This window comes from Papio anubis, chromosome 4, assembly GCF_008728515.1.
Source record: "Papio anubis isolate 15944 chromosome 4, Panubis1.0, whole genome shotgun sequence".
Classification (NCBI taxonomy): Eukaryota; Metazoa; Chordata; class Mammalia; order Primates; family Cercopithecidae; genus Papio; species Papio anubis.
In genome coordinates, this window is record NC_044979.1 from 146,586,894 (window position 1) to 146,600,124 (window position 13,231).

The following is a 13,231-nucleotide window of genomic DNA, read 5'->3' on the forward strand; positions in this document are numbered from 1 at the left end:
AAAAATAAAAATGAATAAATAAATAAAAATAAAAGAATTGAAATATTTCAAGAGTTTTCTAGCTATAAAGGAATAAAACTAGAAATCAGTAACAGAAAAGACAACAGGAAAATCCACAAACACAAATTCCTGGAAAATAAATGACACACTTCTAAATAATGGCAAAGGAAAAATTTAAAGTACATAGAACAGAATGAGGATGAAAATACAACATATGTTATAGTCACTGTGGTGCCAAGAGCATTAGAAAGCAGAAGAGGCCAGGCACGGTGGCTCTCATCTGTAATCCTAGCACTTTGGGAAGCAGAGGCGAGAGGATGCCTTGAGCCCAGGAGTCCAAGACCAGCCTGAGCAACATGGCAAAACCCCATCTCTATAAAAAATGCAAAAATCTGCCACGCATGGTGGCGTGTACCTGTAGTCCTAGCTACTCTGGAGGCTGAGGCAGGAGGATCACTTGAGCCCAGGAGGTCAAGGCTGCAGTGAGCTGAGATCGTGCCACTGCCCTCCAGCCTTGGTCTTGGCAAGACCAAGACCCTGTCTCAAAAGAAAAAAAAAAAAAAAAAAAACTAACCAACCAACAAAAAAAAACCCACGAATTATCTTTATCAAGAACAAGACAAGGAATGAAATTATAGATCTTGCAGCCATTGAAAGGATAAGGAACTACTACAAACAATTTTATGCCCACAAATTTAGCAACTTAGATGAAACAGACCAATTCCTTGACAACCACAAACTACCAAAATGAATAATCCTATACTAATTAAAGAAACTAAATTTGTAATGTAAAAGCGCCTTAAAAAGAAATCTCTGGGCCCAGATGGTTTCACTGAAGAATTCTATCAAACACTCAAAGAATAACAACATCAATTTTATACAATCTCTTACAGAAAGGAGAAGAGAGACACGTCCAACTCATCATTCTAATACCCAAACCAGTGAAAACCAGTACCAAAAAAAAAAAAGACGCTGGGCGCAGTGGCTCCTGCTTGTAATCCTAACACTTTGGGAGGCCGAGGCAGGTGGAACGCCTGAAGTCAAGGAGTTCAAGACCAGCCTGGCCAACATGGCAAAACTCCGTCTTGTAGGGAGACCCCCTGAAACTATTGCTACGGAATAAAAGATGAAATGCCCCTGATTATTGTAAATACAAAATTGCATGCAGGACTGTGTAAAGACAATGCCAGGCTGGGCTGCCAGAATGAGCCAACAGCATGTGATTTGCTTCCCCCTGCAGAGAGCCTATGAACGGACGTGCAGTCAGGGAGGTTTTCACATCACCAAGACTCCTATCCCAGAAAAGCAGATGTTCATGGCTCTGGGAATGGATGCGACCCTTGAGGGGAGCCTATAAACGGACGTGTGTCCATATGGATGAGATAAATGCCCTCATCTTGCCATGGCTCTTCTAGGCCTCTTTAGGGTTAAGGCATACTCCCTTCTGAGAATTTCTGGTCTAAGCTGTTGTCTAGCTTCATGTGCTGTTTCTATGGATTGTTGGTAACCAGCTTTTGCTGCAACTGTTACTGCTGATTAATATCTTGCTAATCATAGGCTATGGAAAGACTGTGTTTCTGTTTTAAGGCTCTGTTAGAGATTACTGATGCACACACTATATTGTAAATTCTTATCTCTTTATACTGTACTTCTGCATACAGCTGTTACGTTAAAGAATTGGTTCATCCCCATGTGACCATCTCACCTCATAATCAAATGACCCTAAATCCCTCACTAACCTACCCCCGCCCTCACTAAACTTAATAATAAAGGCTGGTATGTCCAGTGCATTGTTGGCACCATGCGACCAGAAGGTGGTGACCCCCCTGGACCCAGCTTTCACTATCTTGTGTCTGTTATTTCTCAACCTGCTGATTTGCCTGGGAACAAAGAAAGAGCCCCGTTGCACTGCGGGCTGCTGGCCAGATCCTGCAATGCCGTCTCTACTAAAACATACAAAAAATTAGCTGGGCGTGGTGGTGGATGCCTGTAATCCCAGCTACTCGGGAGGCTGAGGCAGGAAAATCGCTTGAACCCGGGAGGTGGAGCTTGCAGTGAGCCGAGATCGTGCCACTGCACTCCAGCCTGGGCGACGGAGCGAGACTCCGTCTCAAAAAAAAAAGAGAAAGCTACAGGCCATTATCACTTATGAACTTGGATGCAAAAATGCTCAAAATATTAATACACCAAATCCAGCAGTGTATAAAAAGAACCATGACATAGTGGCTCATGCCTGTAATCCCAACACTTTGGGAAGCCGAGGCAGGCAGATCACGAGGTCAGGAGATGGAAACACGGTGAAACTCCGCCTCTACTAAAAATACAAAAAATTAGCTGGGCGTGGTGGTGGGCTCCTGTAGTCCCAGCTACTGGGGAGGCTGAGGCAGGAGAATCACTGGAATCCAGGAGGTGGTGGTTGCAGTGAGCCAAGATCGTGCCACTGCATTCCAGCCTGGGTGACAGAGTGAGACTCTGTCTCAAAAAACAAAAAACAAACAAACAAAAAAGAATCATAGCATGACCAAGTAGGGTGTGCAAGAATGGCTCAACATTCAAAAATCAACCATGCAATCTATCATATTAACAAGCTAAAAAATAAACTCCTACAGGAAGCAACAACAAAACCCATATCCATTCACTATGAACACTCTCAGCAAACTTAGAAAGGAGGATATCCTCAACTTGATAGGGCATCTACAGAACCCTACAGCTTTACCCTTTTTCTGTCATCTCTGTGCGGGGGGTGGAATGGGAGGCCCAAACTGTGTTGAACTTTTCGTCCTCAAACAAATGTGTTAACTTTTTTTTTTTCTCCGAGACAGAGCCTTGCTCTGTCGCCTAAGCTGGAGTACAGTGGCACAATCACAGCTCAGTGCAGCCTTGACCTCCTGGGTTCAAGTGATCCTCCCTCTCAGCCTTCCAAGTAGCTGGGACTGCAGATACACAGCACTGGGCCCAGCTAATTTTTAAAAATGTTTTATAGAGCTGTGGTCTCACCATGTTACCCTGGCTGGTCTTGAACTCCTGGGCTCAAGCAGTCTGGCCACCTCAGCCTCGCAAAGTGCTACGACTTTTTAAACTGAGTATTTTTTCATTTGTAGGTCTCTCTCTCTCATTTTTTTTCTTTTGTGAGACAGAGTCTTGCTCTGTCACCCAGGCTGGAGTGCAGTGGCACGATCTCAGCTCACTGCAACCTCCGCCTCCCGGGTTCACGCCATTCTCCTGCGTCAGCCTCCTGAGCAGATGGGATGACAGGTGCCCTCCCTGACACCTGGCCAATTTTTGTATTTTTAGTAGAGACCGGGCTTCACCATGTTGACCAGGCTGGTCTCGAACTCCTGACCTCAAGTGATTCACCTGCCTCAGCCTCCTAAGTGCTGGGATTGCAGGCGTGAGCCACCGCGCCTGGCCTGTATGTCTCTCCTATCGTTCTTGTATGTTACATGTTTTAATATTAGCAACAATCTGCGTGAAAACAAAAACAAACAAAAAAAACCTCACAGCTAACCTCATATTTAAGGGTGCAAAAGGGAGTACCTTACCTCTAAGACCATGACAAGGCGAGGACGTCTGTCTGCCTGCCCCTGCCTTGTCATCAGTAGACACCTACTCATCCCCAGCTCAGCAAAGCCTTTCCCAACTGGTCAGATCCCAGACTATGCAGTCTCCGTCGATCCCGTCGGTAACTGTGTACTTATTTGGGGTGTGCATTTTTAATTAGTCCCGCTCTCGCTCACACAGCCGGGGAGGGTGGGCTCCGTCTGGTTGTGCTCACCACATGCAGGCACGTGGTAGGGTGCAGTCAATACTGGGTGAATGTCAGGCTCAGAGGCCCCCATCACATCAGCCTGGCTCTGAAGCCCCTTGTGACCAAGCCCCTGACGTTCCATGCCAGGAACTCTCCTGGGGTATCCCTGGGCCACCTTCCTGCCTTGGCTTCTTGCTAAGGACATTGGTTCCATTACAGAAATGAGTCCCAGCCTCTGAATATTTGTCCCCACAGCCAGCTGTGCTCTTCTCACTGCCAGTCCCTCTGCACAGTGCCCATCTACCTACTTCCATCCTGGACTACACAGGTCCCCAGAGAGGCCCCGCTGATCGAGGGAACCCCGTGGTCCCCAGCCTGTCTCTCCCTCCAGCCTCCTGCCTTCTGCCAGGCCCTTCCCCCAGAGGGTCTAACCCCTGACCCCGGGCACCTCTGCCGCCGCCACCAGAGTGCAGGCTCCCCCAGAATCTGCATTCAGAAGATAACAGCCTGGAAAGACAAAAAGTAAAGCTGAAGATAAATAAGAGATGGAAACGTATACTGGGAGAAGTGGTAGGTTCTCCACCCAAAAACACAAAGATCAAATAGACAGGATGGGAGAAGACCTGCAAGTTGGACACAACAGGAAAAAGGGACAAGCAGTGCTATTTTGCATTTGAACACACACACAACTGCAGATGTGGGCCCCCTGCACCTGCCCCGTGTGTGGGCCTTACAGGTGACTCACCACCTGTGCGCACAATGCTCCTGAGCCCTCAGCCACATCCAGAAACAATGGCGGCCACAGGGCATGGATCCCCAGAGGCACCCGCCTCTGCCAGAGGCCAGATCCTGTCTCTTTCTTTCTAGATGTTTGAGCAGGGGCATCTCATAGCCCCGTTCATGGGTGGAGGGTAAAAGGTGAACATAAAATGCATCCATGTTCAGTGGCTGTGACCTGGCAGTCTGGGGTTTCTGGAAGAGCCCAACAGTCTGGACCCCTCTCTCCTGACACTCACCCTTGTCTGCACTGTGGTTGTGTCCACACCTGTCTTCACCCACATGCTGACTAAGCGCAGTCCTCACTGGGGTGGGGGATTTTGTTTGTTTTTTTGAGACGGAGTCTTGCTCTTGTTGTCTAGGCTGGAGGGCAGTGGCACAATCTCGGCTCACTGCAACCTCCGCCTCCCAGGTTCCAGTGATTCTCCTGCCTCAGCCTCCTGAGTAGCTGGGATTACAGGCATGTGCCACCATGCCCGGCTAATTTTTGTATTTTTAGCGGAGATGGGGTTTCACCATGTTGGCCAGGCTGGTCTTGAACTCCTGACCTCAGGTGATCCGCCTGCCTTGGCCTCCCAAAGTGCTGGGATTACAGGCTTGAGCCACCATGCCCGGCCTGGAGCAGGGTCTTGCCTTCTCTTCCCACTCCTCCACGGGGGCACCCTGATTACAGCAGGCTCTAGCCAGCGCTCAGTGTCTCTTTTCCCATAGCACCTTGTGGAAGGGGAGCGCTGGGGGAGCTGGGGTTGCTCAGGACGAGAAGAATTTCTGTTGGTGCCTCCAACTCTTGAAGGGCTATCACAGAGGAGGGGAACAGGCTTGTCCTCTGCAGCTTCAGAAGACAACTCTCGGACACCAGGGTCAGCCCAGTGAACCAACAGATACGCTAATGAGTTAAGTGGCCAAAACCCATAGTGAGATCTCTATTCCTGGGCACATCTGAGCACAAACAGGCGGATTGCCCCTGGGAGTCTTCTAGGGCAGAGTCTCGCACTGGGGGACCCTCTTGGACTTCTCCCAGCATTAGCTTCTTGGAGTTTATATGCCTCACACGCACTGGACTAGACTCTAAAAGACACTGGGCCTGGCCCTTCACAGATTCTCATTAAATGAACCTCAAAGTTCATGAGGTTGAAATGCGGCTGCACTCTCCATCCACCTCTGCAACTTCTGTGGACTCTTAATTCATGTTCTTTCTTTATATTCTTTAGAGTCAGGGTCTCACCCTGTTGCCCAGACTACAGTGCAGTGGCATGATCATGGCTCACTGCAGCCCCAACTTCCTGGCTTGTCCCAAGAAGCTGGGGCCATGGGTGCACACCACCACACCTGGCTCATTTTTAAAATTCTTTTGTAGAGACAGGATCTCCCTATGTTGCCCAGGCTGCTCTTGAACTCCTGGGATCAGGTGATCTTCCCACCACAGCCTTCCAAAGTGTCAGGATTACAGGCGTGAGCCATTGTGCCCAGTCTTCGTTAATCAATTAATTTTGAAATACAGTCTTGCGCTGTTGCCCGGGCTGGAGAGCAGTGCTGCAATCTTGGCTCACTGCAGCCTTGACCTCCCAGGAACCTCAGTTCCCCAAGTAGCTGGGACCATAGGCGTGTGCCACCTTGCCCAGCTAATTTTTGTATTTTGGGTAGAGACGGTGTCTTGCCATGTTGCCCAGGCTGGTCTTGAACTCCTGGGCTCACGTGATTTACCTGCCTCTGCTTCTGGCATGAGCCGCCGCGCCTGGCTTCTTAATTCATGTTTTCAATGGCAAGAGTAATAAGGTAAGTCATAGTGAAAAGGTCGGTGCACAGAGGGTGTTGGGCTTCCACATGAAAGGGGCTGGCATGATTCTCAGACAGAGAAAAGGACGCCCTCTGCCTACTGCCCCCTTCACCCAGTGCTTCCTGGACCCGATGAAGGCAGAGAAGCTCAGCATCCAGCGGACTCCAACCTGGAGGGGCAGATCACGCCTCCTCCCGCCCTGCGGCCTGCAGTGCACCAGCATCACGCACAGCTAATACATGTGTCAAACCCGAGAAAGGCAATGACCCGCTACAGAAATCACGAAAACACGAGGATCAGAGGGCCTGCTGCTGTCTCTCCATGGCCCCCGCCGCATTCCCCGCCTGCCCTCCCGGTGTGTTCAGGGTGTGAGTGGGACGAGAACAAGCAGGCCTGTACCAGCTTTCAGTACCCTCTGAACGGTTAGAACCACACGATGTTACAGCCTATTTTTTTACTTTTTGTTTTTTATTTTTTTTGAGATGGAGTCTTGTTCTGTCGCCCAGGCTGGACTGCAGTGGTGAGACCTTGGCTCAGTACAGCCTCTACCTCCCAGGTTCAAGGGATTCCCAGGCCTCAGCCTCCCAAATAGTTGGAACCACAGGCACGCATCATGCCCAGCTAATTTTTATATTTTTAGTAGAGAGGGGCTTTCTCCATGTTGCCCAGGCTGGTCTCGAACTCCTGGCCTCGAGCGATCCAAGTGCCTCGGCCTCCCAAAGTGCTGGAATGACAGGCATGAGCCACTGCAGCCTTTTTTTTTTTTTTTTTTTTTTTTTTTTTTTATGCTGGAATGATAGGTGCTGAGCCACTGCAGCCTTTTTTTGAGACAGAGTTCCTGCCTGTCGCCAGCTGCAGTGGCTGGATCTCAGCTCACTGCAAGCTCCGCCTCCTGGTTCAAGCACTCCATTCTTCCTGCCTCCCAGCCTCTCCCCAGCTGGGACTACAGGCTCTCGGGCCACCTCAGCTCGGGCTAGTTTTTTGTATTTTTTAGTAGAGACGGGTTTCACTGTGTTAGCTTAGGATGGTCTCGATCTCCTGACCTTGTGATCCGCTTCTGTCTCTGCCTCCCAAAGTGCTGGGATTACAGGCTTGAGCCACCGCGCCCGGCCCCTGCAGCCTATTTTTAAAACTAGATCCTAAGTACCTGTGCTGTCCAAGTTTTCAGGACCACCCCTCTCAAGGATGTGTAACAATCAACAGTTTCTTGAGATGACAGTGAATGAAACCACTTAAAAAAAAAAAAAAGGTTTCTGAAGGCTAAGAAAGTAGCAAAGTGGGGCCGCACACTGTGGCTCTCGCCTGTAATCCCAGCACTTTGGGAAGCTAAGGCAGACGGATCACAAAGTTCGAGACCAGCCTGGCCAACATGGTGAAACCCCGTCTCTACTAAAAATACAAAAATTAGCTGGGTGTGGTGGCGAGCGCCTGTGGTCCCAGCTACAGGAGAGGCCTCAGCCTCTCTGTATGCAGGAGAATCACCTGAACCCGGGAGTCGGAGGTTGCAGTGAGCCGAGATCACACCACTGTACTCCAGCCTGGTGACGGAGCAACACTCCATCTAAAAAAAAGAGGCTGGGCGCAGTGGCTCACGCTTGTAATCCCAGCACCTGAGGCTGAGGCGGTGGATCACCTGAGGTCGGAGTCGAGGACCACCAACCAACATGGCGGAAACCGTCCCTTACCTAAAATACAAAATTAGCTAAGCGCAGGGCGATGCCTGTAATCCCAGCTAATCTCGAGGCTGAGGCAGAATGAACTACTCTGAACAAGGGAGGCTGGAGGGGTGCAGTGATTTGAGATCTGCACATTGCACTCCAGCCCATGACAAGAGAAATTCCATCTAAAAAGAAAGAAAAGAAAGGAAAGAAAGGAAAGAAAGGAAAGAAAAGGAAAGAAAAAGAAAGAAAGAAAGAAAAAGAAAGAAAGAAAGAAAGAAAAGAAAGAAAGAAAGAAAAGAAAGAAAGAAAGAAAGAAAAGAGAAAGAAAGAAAGAGAGAGAGAAAGAAAGAAAGAAAGAAAGAAAGAAAGAAAGAAAGAAAGAAAAGAAAAAGAAAAAGAAAGAAAAGAAAAGAAAAGAAAAGAAAGAAAAGAAAAGAAAGAGAAAGAGAAAGTAGCAAAGGGGAAAAGTTAACATGTCAAACAATTTGAGAGGGAAGTTGCCAATTAAGATGAAGACTAACGAGGAGAGTGAAGCTTCAGGACGCTCAGTCACATCGCTGACATAGGCAGACGCCAGAGGCCAGGGATGCTGCCACCGCTCACTAATCTGCAATGCAAGAACTAGATAAGGACAGCATTGAGCCAGCCTAAGCACTTCTGCTTATTTTTCAGCAAAGAAGCATTACATACACACAATCGATGCCAGCGACTACATCATTTTATATAAAACCTAAGTGACTGGCTGCATGAGCGCTCAATGCTCTGTAATCCCAGCACTTTGGGAGGCCGAGGCGGGCGGATCACGAGGTCAGGAGATCGAGACCATCCTGGCTAACACGTCTCTACTAAAAAATACAAAAAATTAGCCGGGCGCAGTGGCAGGTGCCTGTAGTCCCAGCTACTCGGGAGGCTGAGGCAGGAGAATGGCGTGAACCCGGGAGACGGAGCTTGCAGTGAGCAGAGATCGCGCCACTGCACTCCAGCCTGGGCCACAGAGCCAGACTTCATCTCAAAAAAAAAAAAAAAAAAAAAAACTATGACTTTTTATTGATAACTTAATAAGACTTCAGTTTAATTACAAGGAAAATATTTTAGGTTTATAACTATATATTAATAATATATTTTTGGGCCAGGTATGGTGGCTCATGCCTGTAATCCCAGCACTTTGGGAGACTGAGCAGGAAGAACTGCCCAGGAGTTTAAGACCAGCCTGGGCAACATAGCAAGACCCTATCTCTATAAAAAATGTTTAAAAAGGCTGGGTGCAGTGGCTCATGCCTGTAATCCTCGCACTTTGGGAGGCCGAGGTGGGCAGATCACTTGAGGTCAGGAGTTTGAGACCAGTCTGGCCAACATGGCAAAACCCGTCTCCACTATAAATATAAAAATTAGCACACTTGTAATCCCAGCTTCTTGACAGGCTGAGATGGAAGGATTATTTGAACCTGGCGGGTGGAGGTTGCAGTGAGCCAAGATTGCGCCATTGCACTCCAGCCTGGGCAACAGAGCGAGACTCCATCTCAAAAGAAAAAAAAAAGTAAAAAAAAAAACCCAAAAAATTAGCCAGGCATGATAGTGTGTGCCTGTAGCCTCAGCTACTTAGGAGGCTGAGGTGAGAGGATTGCTTGAGTCCAAGAGTTTGAGGCTGCAGTGAGCTATGATGTTGCCACTGCACCCCAGCCTGGGAAACACACTAAGATGCTTCTCTACAAAAAAATGTAAAAAAAAAAAAAAAAAAAAAAAAAAAAAGAAAAAGAATTAGCGGGACATGGTGGTGTGCACTTACAGTCCCAGCTAGTCAGGAGGCTGAGGCAAGAGGATCACCTGAGCCCAGGAGGTGGAGGTTGCAGTGAGCTGTGATGGCACTACTGCACTCCAGCCTGGGGAACAGAGTGAGACCCCGTCTCAAAAAAAAAATTAACACAGAATTATAATATCAAATTACCATATGAGGGGCCGGGTGTGATGACTCACGCCTGTAATCCTAGCTACTCAAGGAGGCTGAGGCAGAATTGCTTGAACCCAGGAGGCGGAGGTTTCACTGAGCTGAGATTGTACCAACCACTGCACTCCAGCCTTGGCGACAGAGTGAGACTCTGTCTTAAAAACTATTAACAAAATAAAATTACCATATGATACAGCATTTCCACTTCTGTGTACATACCCAAAATAACTGAAAGCAAGGTTGTTGTTCTTTTCCTGAGACAGGGTCTCACTGTGTTGCCCAGGCTGGGGTGCAGTGGTGCCATCAAACCTCACTGCAGCCTTGAACTCCTGGGCTCAAGCAGCCTCCTGAGTCGCTGAGACTATAGGTGGTTGCCACCATGCCCAGCTAATTTTTTGTAGAGACAGCATCTTGCTATGTTGCCCAGGGTGGTCTTGAATTCCTAGCCTCAAGTGATCCTCCCACCTTGGCCCCCCAAAGTGCTGGGATGACAGGCATGAGCCACAGGACCCAACTTACAGGGTCTTGAAGAGATGCTTCACCCCTATGTCCACAGCAGCATCATTCACAATAGCCAAAAGGTGGAAGGAACCCAAGTGTTCATGAACAGATGAACAGACAAGCAAACTGTGGTCAACCCATGTAGTGGAATATTACTCAGCCTTCCAAAGAAAGGAAATTCTGACATATGCTACAACATGGATGAACCCTGAAGACATTATGCTCAGTGAAATAAGCCAGAAACAAAAGGACCAATATTTCAAGATTCCACTTATATGAGGTTTCCAGGGCAGTTAAATTCCTAGAGACAGAAAGTAGAATGGTAGTTGTGGGGGCAGGGGAGGGGGGGATGGGAAGCTTGTGTTCAATGCAGACAGAGTTTTAGTTCTGCAAGATGAAGAGTTCTGGGGATGGATGGTGATGATTGCTGCAGAGCGACGTGAATGTGCTTAACACCACCAAACTGCATGCTTAAAAATGGTTACAATGGTAATTTTTGTATTTAAAAAAATTTTTTTTTGAGACGGAGTTTTGCTCTTGTTGCCCAGGCTGGAGTGCAGAGATGATCTCGGCTCACTGTAACTTCCGCTTCCTGGGTTCAAGTGATTCTCCTGCCTCAGCCTCCTGAGAAGCTGGGATTACAGGCACCCGCCACCACACCCGGCTAATTTTTGTATTTTTAGTAGAGACGGGTTTCACTATAAGCACAGGCTGGTCTTGGACTCCTGACCTCAGGGGATCCACCCACCTTGGCCTCTCAAAGTGCTGGGATTACAGGCGTGAGCCACTATGCCCGGCCATTTTTTTTTTTTTTTTTTTTTTTGAGACAGGGTTTCGCTCTGTCATTCAGACTGGAGTGCAGTGGTGTGATCTTGGCTCACTGCAACCTCCCCACCAGGATTCCTTCCCACTTCAGTTCTCCTGAGAAGTTCAATACAGATGTGCACCACCATGCTTGGCTAATTTTTGTATTTTTAGTAGAGATGGGGTTTCATCATATTGACCAGGATGGTCTTGAACTCCTGGGCTCAAGTGATCCACCTGCCTCGGCCTCCCAAAGTGATGGGAATAAAGGCATGAGCCACTGCGCCCAGCCAAGCTTTAACTTTAAAAGGTGGTTTGGACAACCAGACATGGTGGTTCATGCCTGTGATCTCAGTACTTTGGGAAGCCAAGGCAGGGGGACTGCTTGAGCCAAGGGGCTCAAGACCAGCCTGGTCCACACAGTGAGACCTCATCTCTACAAATAATTTTTAAAATTAGCTGGGCATGATGGCACACACCTGTGGTCCCAGCTACTCTGGAGGCTTAAGTGGGAACATGGCTTGAACCCAGGAGGTCAAGGCTGCAGTAAGCTATGATTGTGCCACCGTACTCCAGCCTGGGTGGCAGGGTGAGACCGCATCTCAAAAAACAAAACCACAGAACAACAGCTTGGACATACTGGAATGTCTGGCCGGGTGACTGACGCGGCTCCGGTCTGAAGCCCACGTGACTCTTGCTACCTTCTGGGCACGAGAGAAGCATTCAGGGAATAGTCTGATAGAACCACTGGGCTGAGCACTGTGGTCACGATCCCACCTGTTTCCAAAACACATCACGGGCAACACTGAACCCATAAAGTAATTTTTCATTAAAAAGAAATAGGACATGACTTCCAAATGCAAATCTCCCACTCTTTCCACAAAAAGCCCTCCATGATTTGAAGCAGAGCACGCAGAGGCATCTCAGATGAACAGATGTATAACTCGCCTGCCGCACACCAACTGGGGGCTCCTGCCTCCAGCAGGGGAACCCACAGAGCCAAGTTTCACCGAGAAGCATCGTCCGCCAGGAAACTGCAGGGGTTGGGGGTGCCTTTCCGCAGGGGCTGTGTCAGATGCCCTCATAAATGGCACTGAAAATTATTAGGTTAGGTTTAAAGGCAAACACTGCGGTTAGGCTGACAGAGCTGCGTCTTAGCTCCGGGTGGGGCTGTTAAATGTTTCTCTGCTCACACACAACATGCAGGGCATGAAGCCAGGGGCAGACTCTGCAGCCCCAGGGAGCAAGCCCATGCCAGCTGCCCACGCAAGGCCACTGGTCCAATCACGCCCTTCTTGCTAACTGTGGGCAAAACACTGGGGAAAGAAAAGGCAGCTGGCAGCAGACAGCTGTGGCCTTAGCTTGCTGGTATTCAGCCGTGTGTCACCCTGACGCGACCACGGCCATCCTTGCTCTGGAAGATGCTGCCACGTGGCCAGACCTGTATTAAGTGCCCCAGAAGGGCATTTTCCACATTTTTACAGCAGAACTGACATTATCATACAAAAAGGTCACGTAATACATGGCTAATTTTACGTGTCAACTGGACTGGACCTTGGGGTACCCAGATATTTGGTTAAGCATACGCTGAGTGTGTCTGTGGGCGTGTTTCTGGAGGAGAGTAACATCCAAATGGGTGGACTGAGATATCAGATGCCCTTCCAGTATGAGAGGGCCTCAACCAGTCCACTGAAGACCTATGTACAACAGAAAGGTGGAATAAGGCCAGGCGTTGTGGCTCATGCCTATAATCCCAGCACTTTGGGAGGCCAAGGCAGGCGGATCAGTTGAGGTCAGGAGTTCGAGACCAGCCTGGCCAACATAGTGAAACCCCATCTCTACTAAAAATACAAAAATTAGCTGGGCCTGGTGGCACATGCCTGTAATCCCAGCTACACAGGAGGCTGAGGCAGGAGAATAGCTTGAACCTGGGAGGTCGAGGTTGCAGTGAGCTAAGATCGCACCAGTGTACTCCAGCCTGGGCAACACTGCGAGACTCCATCACCAAAAAAAAAAAA

At 48.7% G+C, this 13,231-nt stretch overlaps 1 protein-coding gene across 2 annotated transcripts in view; it reads right to left on the bottom strand.

The window, feature by feature from the left end:
* CHST12 (carbohydrate sulfotransferase 12) overlaps positions 1-13,231 on the bottom strand; it is a 30,836-nt gene that overhangs the window by 3,368 nt on the left and 14,237 nt on the right. Inside the window, exon 1 of one of the 2 annotated variants that reach the window (XM_021935603.2) lies at positions 11,854-13,031. The exons of the other annotated variant lie outside the window; for it this stretch is intronic. Coding sequence (XP_021791295.2) covers positions 11,854-12,061 — 208 coding nt within the window. The 5' untranslated portion in view covers positions 12,062-13,031. Of the gene's footprint in view, positions 1-11,853; positions 13,032-13,231 lie in introns of those variants that run through there. 2 annotated transcript variants of the gene reach the window in all.